Source organism: Osmerus eperlanus, chromosome 21 (assembly GCF_963692335.1).
Source record: "Osmerus eperlanus chromosome 21, fOsmEpe2.1, whole genome shotgun sequence".
Lineage (NCBI taxonomy): Eukaryota > Metazoa > Chordata > Actinopteri > Osmeriformes > Osmeridae > Osmerus > Osmerus eperlanus.
Genome location: NC_085038.1, coordinates 6,381,337 through 6,394,559, shown reverse-complemented (window position 1 = coordinate 6,394,559; position 13,223 = coordinate 6,381,337). Strand labels below are relative to the sequence as shown.

The 13,223-nt window shown below is 42.6% G+C and overlaps 2 protein-coding genes across 2 annotated transcripts; one reads left to right on the top strand and one right to left on the bottom strand.

The window, feature by feature from the left end:
* Positions 1 to 1,778: 1,778 nt before the first annotated feature.
* On the bottom strand, positions 1,779 to 8,066 carry LOC134007216 (inhibin beta B chain-like). The gene is made up of 2 exons (XM_062446481.1): positions 6,882 to 8,066; positions 1,779 to 4,080 (listed from the first exon to the last, which is right to left on the bottom strand). Exons 1-2 carry the CDS (start codon positions 7,264 to 7,266, stop codon positions 3,302 to 3,304), a joined length of 1,164 nt encoding a protein of 387 aa, XP_062302465.1. The 5' UTR covers positions 7,267 to 8,066; the 3' UTR covers positions 1,779 to 3,301.
* A 1,240-nt stretch (positions 8,067 to 9,306) lies between these two features.
* LOC134007217 (ras-related protein ralB-B-like) lies at positions 9,307 to 12,377 on the top strand. The gene is made up of 5 exons (XM_062446482.1): positions 9,307 to 9,463; positions 10,157 to 10,297; positions 10,516 to 10,724; positions 10,950 to 11,124; positions 11,320 to 12,377. The coding sequence occupies exons 2-5, from the start codon at positions 10,184 to 10,186 to the stop codon at positions 11,425 to 11,427; spliced, it is 606 nt and encodes a 201-aa protein (XP_062302466.1). The 5' UTR covers positions 9,307 to 9,463; positions 10,157 to 10,183; the 3' UTR covers positions 11,428 to 12,377.
* The last annotated feature ends 846 nt before the right edge of the window (positions 12,378 to 13,223 follow it).

Here is a 13,223-nt window from a genome sequence, read left to right as displayed (position 1 = left end):
CATCAGGAGCCCCAAGTCATATATGGACGTAGACTGAAATACTTTTTTTGTGGCTTTCAATAGCACAGGCTTGTCCCTCAGGCCTACCACTTCAGTTGACAGAAAGGCGATTGCTTTTTGTACCTTCCAATCAATCCCATTTAAAGTAGCTAGAAGTTCCTCAGGCCAGATAGGGTGACTGTGTTCAGATGGGTGTGTTGCTGGGGTCTGAGGTTTTGATGGGTTTTTCTGGATGTTACTGTGACGAGCACGTGCTTTGGATGCATTTGTCAATAATGTGAAATGTTAATGTTAATTCAAAATGTTGGTAGTTTTCTGCTGATATCATAAGAAGAATGCCATGGACAGCAGATGAGAGAACTGTCAGAATCCCTGGATTACACAATTGTCAAGTTCTCACTAGAATAGTGGTCAAATGCCTATAAAAGGAAAGTGTATCTTTGTCAAACATTTTTTTTTTTTATATATATACTTTTTGTTAAAGAATTCCCTTTAGGCCACAGTATTGTTTCTTCAGCTCTGTGAATTTATGATCTTCTCAAGCCAAAAATTTGATTGGAGAATGACTCTCCATAAATCAACATTAAATATCACTTGGGCCTATGGCTGGCTGCTCCATGTGATTCAAGCTTGATCAGGCTGTCAAAACACTAAACTGTCAGTCTGCCTGCATTGGAAACATGATGTTGAATTGCGTTAAGATCACTGTGGCCCCAGGGATCTGTTGTGTCATTAACATTCCTGCAGCTGAGGTGGGTCTTCTTATGTTCCTCTACGTGATAAAACAGCTCCGTCTGTCACCTGGGCACACTCCACAAACCCTGGGCCTGCTGCTCACAACACTAACAACTACTTACTGCCAGGAACTCAGGAAATCTCCACCCATCTCACTCTATTCCTCTCAACCAGCCTCTTCCCGTACGCTCTCTCTCTCTTTCTCTCTTTCTCTCTTTCTTTTTCTCTCTCTCTCTCTCTCTCTCTCTCTCTCTCTCTCTCTCTCTCTCTCTCTCTCTCTCTCTCTCTCTCTCTCTCTCTCTCTCTCTCTCTGTGTCTCTCTCTCTCTCTCTCTCTCTCTCTGTCTCTCTCTCTCTATTCCTCTCTCCCCCTCTCCCTCATTCCTCACTAACACCAGATGATAGTGTTGACTCATTCCTTCACTGCCAGATTAGGATGGACTGTTTTTCTCTAAAGCATATCATTTCACACAGCTGACAAACACATTTTCATTGCCTTGGCAGACACTAATGGATACATTTGAGGCAATTATACCAGTGATGAATGTTGGAGACATCTCCTGTATTTTGATGGCTAAGAGTTGTGTATCGTTATGTTCCTGGGCTGTGCTGTTCAGTCCTGCCTTGCCTGTGTGATGCGGGAGTTATTTTTTTCACACTCACGTTGACACTGAGTGATGTGGTCTTAAACAACACCACAGTTTCTAAACAAACAAGGCCTATAGAGAAACCTAATCTGATGTTATCTGCTAATGCTGCGCAGGCTGTAGATAATTGCTTCTGTTTCCCAATCACTGAGAGTGTGACCTGGGACATGCCACTTGACCCCTTAAGGCCTGCCCGGATTCACTCTGCCCTAATTAGCGCTGCTTAAGAGTCTGTGTGTCTGAATAATCACCTGTTTACCAGCTGAAGGAGAGCTGGAGAGCCTGTCGAATTATTGAGGTTCATTGGATTTTTTTTTTAATGTAGAATGTACTTTTCTAACTCATGAGTAGTACCTTTCCCAAAACAAAAACCAGGAGGGAAATTAGGTAATGGAGAATAAGAAATTTATTTCTCAACAGTTACAAAGAACAAAATATTTTAAAAGCATATTCATATCTTACATCAGCTGTACATAGAGTCATGTATTTGATTCTAAATGATTCTGGAACAAGAACTAGAAAACCTAGGTGTATTATAAGTTGATGAAAAAATATGAAATATTCCATTTGTCTATAGGTACAAAATAGAAAAGAGATTGATCTGAATATGGAATCCATAATATTGTACCCTGATACAGTGTTTAGGCCTCTTATATGGTCACAAGTAATTTACAAAATAATATGATGGCATTGCCATCTTACAATAGCTCAAAATCTTGGCCTCTTTGGTTCCTTGATTAGGTATAATACATTTGAACAGCACTCAATTTGCATCTATAAAAATAACTTTTCAATGGCAGTTTGTTTTTACTAATCACGCAACTTTTCAGTGCAAAAATGGTAACAATCTTTCGCTTTGAAGAATAAGCAGAAGATTACATTTCAAGTATTGGTAATAGTTTATAACTAGAACTAAAGTTCAGTTTGTCTGGTGTGGGTCAATACTATACATTGCATAGCTCATGCGGCACTTATTTTTTTTAAAGGATTGTGAGCAAGGGTAGGTGCACCACTCTTTAAAGGCATTTCAATCTGCAAGTGCTATCAAATGTGCATTAGGAAGTGCTAAGCTGCACCATAACTAAACTGAGCAATATGGCAACTCTTTACTTTGCTGACTGAAATGAGAAGAATTAACATACTATAGTGTTTGACCTGTAGAAGATATCAGAAGTGAAGCAAAAGATAACTAGATGTAGGATGTGGTGACATGTACGCTCAGGTTAGGGAGACTGACTCATGTTTTGGTGGCAGCTTCAGCAGATGCTGATGGAAATTTGTCCGAATCATTTTCTGATACGGAGACTAATTTTTCAAATGAATTCACCTGCAATGAAGTTTTCTATATTTCTGGAGGCTTAATTCTGAAACGGTATTTTGTTTGCAATAATGGACAGTTGCGTTGTTGCAGTCACCAAGGTGTATTCCTGGTTGGAAGTGCTGATGTTGTGGTGTTGTACTGGAGGTGAGGCATCAGTGCTTTCACTAGGGGTTTGTAGAGATAGGTTCATGAAATGTTTGGAATATAAGCTCTCCATTAAAACTTCTTTATCCACTTTCCTCAGAGTGGAGAACTTTCCATTTCCAGAATAGAAAACAGCAACCTTGGAACCATTTTGTTCAAATCCCTTTGAAACAGAAACCAAAATGACTTTGCAAACATGTTTTTACAAAATGGGATTGAATTGATTGGCAGAAATAATAAAGGCTTTCTACCAGAGAAAATTAACAAACATAAATATATATACAGGTGTTTGTGCAGACAAATGTGAGAGTGTGTAGATATGTGTGAATGAGGTTGTGTGTGCATGTGCGTATGCTTATAATAGTCCATAAATATTACTTTGTTTCTATAATTATTTTGTAATATTGTTTTTTTTTCTGTTTACAAAGGTCACTAAGTCCACTTAGAATAGAGGCTCAAGCACAGCCGCACTCCTCCACAATCATATTGGGCACATCTCTCTTGACGATGTTATACTCATCATCAAAGTAGAGCATAGACATGGTGCTGAGCTTGGTGGGAATGCAGCAGGAGTTCATGGACCCTGGACTCATCCCCCTCATGCGGTACTGGTTGACCACCGCTGTGTGGAAGGAAGAGGCTGACCCTGGGACCCCCGCCATGTAGGCTGGGCAGTTCCCCTCGCAGTAGTTCCCAAAGTAGCCCGACGGGGCGATGATCCAGTCGTTCCAGCCGATGAGGCGGAAGTCAATGTAGAACTGCTGTCTGCAGCACAGGCTGCTGCTGCCGTCGCACTCCAGGCCGCGCTTGCGGATGCGGTGCTTGTTGTCGGCCTGCCTGGCGTGGACCACCATGAAGGGCCGGTGGGACTCGTCGTTCTGGTTGAGCAGGATGGGCAACACGGCCAGGTCCTCGCAGCCCTCGCAGCGCACGTCCAAGTTCTGCCGCCGGTCGCCCTTCTCAAACACCATCTGGATGGCTTCCGTCAGGGGGAAGGTGTGCCAGCCGCTGCGCTTCAGCTCCACCCTCTTCTCCACCAGGTTCCACTTGCTGCCCAGGCCAGGCTCCTGGTAGTAGACCTTGATCGTCACCTTCCGCCTGGTGGGGCCCCGGTCCAAGGGAGGGGGCAGGAGCTTGAAATAGAGCCACAGGTTAGCCTGGGTCACCTGCAGGTGCTGGTTCCCCTCATTGGAGATCAGGAAGAAGAGGCTGGACTTTGATGACACCAGCTCATCTGAAGAAAACACAGACAAAAGAAGACTAAGTTAGGACAGTAGGAGAACAGTTGAATATGGTTGAACAGATATCTTGAAAGACAGAATGAGAGGAAGAACCATGCAGATGAATAACCCTCTTGATAAATACCAAGGCTAGCCTGGGGTCTGCCACCACCCAGTGTGCGCACAGGGTTGGACTGATAACTGATGAACAGAACTGGGAACATTTCAACATACTGGTTTCAAATTGAGACCGACAGTTACCATGGTAAGGGAGGTCAAAGTCGGTTTGGCTGTCACCCCCAGCAAACGGATGAGGCAGTGACGTGAACTGCTGCTTCAGAATGGCTCCAAAAAGGATTGAGAGAAAACCGTGTAAACTGGGGGACAGCTTTTAGGAAGCCACCCGGCCTTCACTTTGTCCCATCACGACTCCCAAAGAGACAACTCTGGGTTCAAGCCCACTTGGCCTTGATTCAGGCTGGATATGAGAAGGGGACTTATAAGAGCCAAGCACAAAGCTTCAAAGGCTTTGCTGTGAATGCTGCTGAAAACTACAGCTTACTGAGCCTAACTGGTTACACAATGTGTGCCCTGTGATGTAAAGTAACAACGCATGCTACCGCCAGACATTGAGAGCGCTGCTGTGGCATCACAGGAAAAGAATGATGAAGCAAAAAATACATTTACATGACACAGGCCCTCCCAACCATCACCCCAGAAACCCTGCTCAGCGGTGTAGAATGTGGCTTTAGTTACAACGATCAAACTCTAGTCTAGTCAATGTATGATTTTCATAGTTGTTGTTTTTTTTTTTATATAGGAACACAAAACATAATTAACACATTTATAATGAGTTCAACTGTCCCTGAAACATAAATAATAGTGGTAAGTCAACGGGAAGTTAAAAGTAAAGGAGTAAAGGGATTACTACAGGCTGTGTTCCCAAAACCTGATACCTGTCACCTGAAATTGAACATGCTGGCTGGTGTTGCAGAAAAAGCAGGCTCACACTCGAAATCCAACTGAGTGATCTGAACTACGGTTGTCAGGTGACTGAGGGGAAAACAGGGACTCCCACATGTAGGCAACGTTCCTTTGCAGGCCCATCCTCTGAAGCAACAATAACAGGAGCGAGTCTTCACCTGCCGTGCCTCACCAAGCACCACAGACATTCAGGTAAGCTCTGTGTTAACACTCAACAGCTTAGATGTAAGTGGACCACACACTGCCACACCAACACTGTCAAGAAAACCCTCAAAATATACATGTGCTGAGACATTCATCTGTGATATTAATGTTTGGAGGTGGGGGGTGCACCCTGTCTGCTTTGAACCTCATTAGAACGTTATTTTGGTTTGGTAGGCAAGAGATCTGGCTTTGAGACAACTAGAGCCATCTAATAGAGTGAACACCCGGCACGCTGATCCACACCGTCCTCGTGTTGATCATGTGGGCACAAAATTGATGCATTTCCTTTCAAGTCTTAAACAAAAAGGTGAACTGGATGCTGACTGATAAAAGTCTTGATTTGCTTTTTGTGCATCTGCCTTCCTTTCATTCTGTCTCCTTTCATCAGGGCCACGGTGCCGTATCTGTCACCTACACAGCTGAGACGAGGTCCAAGAATGGAGCCAAGGATCTGTGAAGGACCCTAGTCCCCCTGCATTACATGTGGGAGCGCATAACACATCCTGAATTCTAATAGGAAGAAGGGACAGGGAGTTCCCCATTTCAATCTACATTCAGCATGCATGGCTCTGACACAAAGCATTGACCTTATGCTGAAGAAACTCATTCATGGAGACCCATGTGATGTTCTTTACATACTGCTTTCTCATGCCCATGGCCATGTACCCCCTTCCCCTCCCCTCCCCCTCTCCCCTCCCAAAAGAGCAGAGGGACTGAGATGCATACAGAGGTTGATAATGCAGACCAGTAATATTCAACGGGTAGTTAAGTTTGGAAGATTGTCTGTCTTTGCAAAGCAAAGTTGTCTCAAGCATTTTTTTGTTTTCACAAGCAAATTCAGTCGCTTTCTCTAAAGATGTTGTTCTGTAAAACACATGGGTTACAGAGAAGCTTTGGTGCTTGGAAAGGCAACAGTTGAACACACGTGGGCAAAGCAGGTGGCACCATTGATCATTTTCCGGCTCCTTTAGAGGAGCTCTGAGTAACTTGTTCTTTGAGCTTGTCCCAATGCCATGCCCAGCTGGCAGCCACTATACCATGGCTTAAACTGCCAACTGGCAGGGAGATGGTGAGGTGCAGGGACTGCTACACGACCCACACAGCATGTAGCTGGCCAACCAAGGTTTGGATTAATCTTGAATGTAAAATTTCAATTTAATCTAAAACCTTTGCTTACATTATTAGAAAGTGATGGTATAGTAATATTATTCACATTATTTTTGTTTCATGTTGATATACACACCCACATTAATTTTGAGAGATATATTTTCAGGTTCCTTGTTAAGTAGCCTCCATATAGCATTTTTATGTAATTTCAAAATGTGTGTTAAGAGCAGATTAAAAAGGTGCTTGACCCAGATCCATGGTCATTTGGTAATTTAACACCAAAACTCATGTTATTAACAATGTTGTATAATTCAAGAGAGTCCTCCCAAAAAGAGAATGGAGACTTTAAATCAATAATTTGTTCCTCGAAAAACGACGAGCTGTTCAACGTGATGAGTTACGACAATAACTTTAACTTTACTATAACTTTACTCAACAGATACATCGATTTACGCGCTTTGTACAGTGTTTAGTCATGGCTGTTTTTTTTCGTGCAGTAAATGTTACATCAATTACACACCTGTCTCTGCAAAACTGATGATCTCAGAGGTCTCTTCCACGACCTCATTGTTGGTGGCATGTCCGTCAAGGTTCGGGATTTCCACTCTCCCGTCCTCGCGCACTTTCCCGGAGTGAAGTTTCCGAAGCGCAGTCACCATCGCCGCCTTCGGGATGGGATGGGTGATGTTGGGTCTATCCTTCATCTGTAACCTGCTCAGGATATGCCTCTTCACTGCCTCCAGAAAGTCGATGTCCACCCTCCCCGACTCTTCTGGCTGGCCGATGCCACACGACGTGCAAGTATCCTGGGACACAGTGTGCGTCTCAGTTCCAGGAGCTACCGTGCAGTTTATGGAGAGCGCGCAAGCCACAAACAATGCCACTTTAACTATACAGCTACTCATTTTCTTTACCACTATAATTTTGAAGCACGGCGCGGAATAATTATTTAAACTATCAAGGTAAGCTATATAGAGTCCTTTCAAAGTTGTTAACTTCGGTCCAGAATATTTTAACAATCGATATAAAAAAGACAGTTGTAATATCCAGTCAATTTGTAAATGTCACAGTTGCTTGCTTGTCCTCCATGCGTGTGATAATATATTTCAATTATAAAGGAATTAAATATTATAATTCCTTTCGCAGCAACTCGTATGAAGAATTCCGTTCATCTCGTCTTTGGTCATTCTCAATATCTGTCACTCCGATGACTTCAGAGGCGCATAAGGAGTCAATTCCGTTTTGCTTGTCTGAGTGCCAGAGTGACTGGCTGCACCAGTCTACACTTCAGGCTTTGAAGTATGCCTAACTCAGCTCAATCATTACGCTGTAAGATATACTCAAATGCTTTTTAGTTCAATACCTGGCACATCATGCCATGGTTTCATTGAACTGCAGTCTATATTTAACAACATTTAGAAGCAAAATGTTGAGGTCAAACTAAACGAATAGGAAAGCACCCATGGCTGATGAACAAAAGTCAGGATATTCCATATAAGGGAAAAAGCAGGATGTTTGATCGAATATTTAATATCGGAATTCGCAGCCTCCAGGTTGTCATTTAGTTCTATTTTGCCTTTATTTAGCCTGCGTCCTTTAGAGTTTGATATTGGCTCCTCTCAACGACTCAAGCGATCTTATTTCCAGTGTCAAAATGCCCCGTGCTTCAGCGCAAAGAGGTGTGATCATCAGACGGACCTGTACCATGTCATCTCGACTTGGAGCCCCTACACTGAGCCCCTACTAAACTTTTTATACAAGAAGTTGAAACCACGTGGGACGTCCCACCAACTAGACCTCTCGTATGCTTCGTATGAAGGAGATTATAGGCTACTTAGAAGTAAAGAATACCATCTCCCATCTGGGAAAATGAATAGGATGAAGAGCAAATAGGCAAAGTCTAAGACTACGTGTGGAAAAATATAGAAAGAGTCCTCAAGTCTACATTTTCTATGCATTTCAAGATGGCACGACATTTAGCATATCAAAATGTTTTTCGTTGAAAATTAGTCTTTGATTATTTTGAGGCAAAACATTACAATGATATAACGTTTTTCAAGCTAAAACCTTGCTGTAAATCAAGATGCCCTGGAGAACGTATAGGCTTTTCTGTCCATTCCAGCGTTGATTATTACCAAACAAACTTTATAAAGGCTATATATTGTCTACTTTAACAAAATAACTGGTTGGGTTTAGTATTTGCAGGCTTTCCAGCATCGATGACAGCATGCTATATTAAAACTGAAGTGTACTTAAAACAGCATTCACGGATAATGGAATGGAAAGTTATGAAATACTGCCACCCTTCTTCTAAACTTTGCAACTGCAAAGTTTTGACATTTATTTATTATTCCGTCGAATATGTACCCTAGTCTTTGCCTAGCTATTTGGTTCCGTACAGGCTAGCCCCCACAAAGTTAAATTTCTTTAAAGTCTCGGTCAAGTTTCATTTAACGAATTCAACTGCAGTCCATTTGATGAACTGCTTACTACGCAATAATGGCAAGAGAGGACATTTTTGTGCCTTGACAAAATTCCCAAATGGTAATGCAACCATTTTCATGCCACCCACCGAGCAAGCTTCCAACCTATTAAAGGATATTCAAAACTAAATATGCAATTTACATAAACCTATAGCCAATATAATTGAGTCAAATGACCTATGTGGGTAGAGCGAGAGTAACCTATGGAATTTTATTAATTAATATAATTTCATTAGACATTTTGTTAGTTCAGCGTGTTTAATAAGAAAATGATTTAGTGAAAGACGGTAATAGAACATTGAAAATAAAATTGAAAACAAATGAGAAGAATAACAAACATTCTCTATAATTTAAAATGTATGGTAGCGAGAAATTAATAGATAAAGGCTGCAAATGGGATCGATACGACCAATAAAAATCAATAGCCTACATCATATCCTGTTTTGTATCCGTTTTTTTCTCGACGTCCCATCCGGCCAAGCTGGGCTTTAGGACTTCGGAAAGCTCTATTCTTCGGTAGAAGGGTGGGTGAAGCAGTGAAAGTTAAAACCTCACTTGTTGAAACTTCAGCGTTTTATTTTATGTCAGATTTATCAACAGAAGGCAAACTCGTTACGAGGTGAGCTAATAGCTAGCATGAAGTGTTCCTGTACACAACGTTATCGCTAGTTTGTCGTGGGATATTTTGATCGTTACAATCTTTTTTATCTCCGTTAAACATACCGCTCATGAGTTCTTGATTGACAGTACAAAAGCCAACTACACTGTAGTTGTAGAGTTGTAATTTGCATAGACCCAATCAAAAGCCGATCTGCACGTTGACGTACAGAGGCGGGTCCAGAAAAAAGCAGGAAGAAAGTAAATTTTCTATAAAATCAATAAATCAATATTAGGTTTTAGCTTTGAGATTGTGGGATTTTGTAGCCTAGATGGCAAGCTAACCCCCAAGTTTACGTCACGATATAGATAGAGTTAAAAGAAAATATCGTTTCTTTAGTTTGAAACTTTGCCTGGCTTTCAGTGTTCCTCTTTTTGGGATCTCAGCATACAGCTTGAAATATTTTGACTCGTCCAAATCTAATGTGGCCTATATATTGTATAACTGCTACTGTATGACACCTTCGTGTTGTTACAACGGCCTCCCTGTAAGGCCGTCAGAATACGTCATTTATTTTGTACAGTACATTTGCTTACAGTGCAAGCTTACTGTGTCTTCAACACTGTGTTATTATACCCACATCGTTTTGTCCTCGGAGGGTAGCTAAAAGTACGCTAGCCTTTAACGTGTGGTTTTGCGCTGTGCGTTCTGCAGTCCTCTGGGTTGGTGTTGACTGAAGTGATGGCAGCCAACAAGAGTAAAAACCAGAGCTCCTTGGTTCTGCACAAGGTCATCATGGTTGGCAGTGGGGGAGTGGGCAAGTCTGCCCTCACGCTACAGTTCATGTATGATGAGGTGAGACGCAAACAAACCAACTGCTGAAGTTGAGTGTCAATATGTGCTAAGCCTCGTCTAAGTAGAAATGCAGCCTTTTTTTTTTTTACCCCGCTAGTTCTAATAACTTTGGACTATCAGGCTGTTTGAAGTTCTACTGTAATGCTATTGTGGTACATTATAGCATGTACCCGTGACATTCTGACTGTTGAGTGATTGTTTCCTCCTCCTACTACTAGTTTGTGGAGGACTATGAGCCCACCAAAGCAGACAGCTACAGGAAGAAGGTGGTTCTGGACGGGGAAGAGGTCCAGATTGATATTCTGGACACTGCGGGCCAGGAGGATTATGCTGCTATCAGAGATAACTACTTCCGCAGTGGAGAGGGCTTCCTGTTGGTCTTCTCCATCACAGAGCACGAGTCCTTCACTGCCACTTCCGAATTCAGGTCAGTGATTCAATTTCCATTCATGCAGGTTCTTACTCCACCATAGTCCTCTTCTCACCCCCTCACACACACCTCACACAAAGATGTTGCAATTTTAAATACTGTTGGAATGTCTAATGTTATACCTGACTGTTTTTTGTTACTGTTTATATGGTAAACAAATGGTTTATTTGAGTGGGATCCGCAATCTGGGGAGTGATTGTGTGTGTGTGTGTGCGTGTCCAGGGAGCAGATCCTCCGTGTGAAAGAGGAAGGCATGATTCCTCTAGTGGTGGTGGGGAACAAGTCGGACCTGGAGGATCGCAGGAAGGTGACCGTAGATGAGGCGACCACCAAGGCGCAGGAGTGGGGGGTCCCTTACGTGGAGACTTCTGCCAAGACGCGTGCCAACGTTGACAAGGTATGCTACACGGTCATTCGGGACCAGTTTAGGTTACAATCCACTAGTAGCCCCTAGTGTTCTTAATCATACAAGAATTCTAATGTTGATTACATGTCCTGATTAAGTATGTAGTGCAGCTGTAGCATTATTGATGAGGCTTCTACTGTAGTGGCCTAATGTGATTTTAAATTCAGCTCCTGTCTTCTGTTACAGGTTTTCTTTGATCTCATGCGTGAGGTACGGAAAAAGAAGATGTCAGAGAACAAGGACAAGAACGGACCGAGCGGCAGAAACAAGAAGCGAAAATGTGTCATCCTCTGATCTGATCTGATCCAGGCGTCACTGCCTCCATGCCAAACACCAGCCTGGGCTAAACGGACTGAGCCAAACCTACCGATACCGCGTACTGATTTTCCTTGCCTTCTCGTTAGCACCGATCTGTACAGAATCATACAGGCCTCTTATTCAGTGCCAACGTGTGACGGCACCACCAACTTCTTGTATGATGTGTTGTTTATGTCATTGGAGGGAACTGAGCCTGTTCCTTTTTTCTTTTTGTTTTATGGGTATTGTTCCTTCAGTACAGTATGTACAGTACACTAGCATTGATATGGATCCACGGGCTTCATCATCCACCTGTACACAGCTGTCCCTCACTATACCCTAGTCCTGTAGTTGTATGTGTCTACCGAGGATGCCATTTTCATAAAGCTCCCCCAGGAAGAGTGAAGGGATTTGGTTGGCAGAAACTAGCTCTGAATATGCATGGACTCTGACTAGCTGCCCTTGGTGGGCCTCATACATGGACTTTCTTGATTCAAACTCCACTGTACTGGGCAGCAGCGCCAACTTCTACCTGCTCAACCTTTCTTATAACATCACAAAGACAATCACTAAATACAGTAAACTGTGCGTTTTGGAAGTAAGACATTCAGTGTGTGTCCATTATCAGAAAGAAGTGTAATTACTTTGCTTTTGGGGTGGGCCCTTTATATTTGTAATCCTTTAGATTGTCTTCCACTACACATTTTTACTGCATTTTAAACAATCAAAGTGTGTACTATATTGTACGTGTAAGTGTGTACACATGATTCATAATCCTGGAAATGTAAGGAATCTATATTTATGTTCCTCTGTGATTTGCAATCCAGACCCTCTTTGTGTGAACCACCCTATCAGTGCACTTTCTCCACCACCAAAATATAAGATTCTCTGCTGCTTTCCTTATCACAAAACATGTATACGTTTGGTAATAAAGAACACAAACTTGCTGTGTGTGTACTGCTCTTCAAATTGATAATCCTATGGGCCTGACCGGTATATTATGATGATTTAAAGATGTAATATTTAATTTGAAAGTTCTTGTCAAAATATAGGCTAATCTATTCCATGTATCCCTGTAATCCATACCACAAGGTATGTGAGTAGCAGTGAAGGATATGACTAACTGTTTACCATCGCTTTTGCATTTCAAAGCTGGGGAACGCCCAAAGTTTAGAACAAAGTGTTGCAACCCCTGGTAATCTCGCATTAGAAGCAGATGGTTGTGCTGTTAGGACATGACATTGTACTGTACACACAACTTCTAACCTTCAATTATGTCCCCAACTGGAGGGACAGTCTCGTGCCTGATGATTACCCTATCCTCCTTAATCGTCTTTGGAACCTTCTGAGATGTCATCTGACGGGAGCTGCAGTTAGCCAAGGTGTTATTTGCTATTTATGGGAGGCGGGACGATCTGTCGGGGTTATGGCCTTGTCAGACGGGCTCCATGTTTGTGGCCTCTGCCTGGTTTGGCACCCGGCCTTTGATGTGGGAGTGAAGCAACACCAAAAGACTTTATGAGAGTCATAAATGGCCATTCCAGCCGTGTTCACCTTGACTTTGAATGGATGAGGCCTTCTCTGTCCCCAACAGTCTGTTAACACAAACGTGTCAAGCACTGAGGCAGGTTATCCAGCACAAAGATGGATGGTCTCACCAAGTGCAAACCTCTTACACATTTCATTACCTCACTACTTCTCGTCATGGCCTGGGGGGCCTTCAGCCTTCACAGAATTGCTTGGAGAGCCCTCTACTGGAACATATGAGGATGTTCAAAACATAGAAAGGTTGA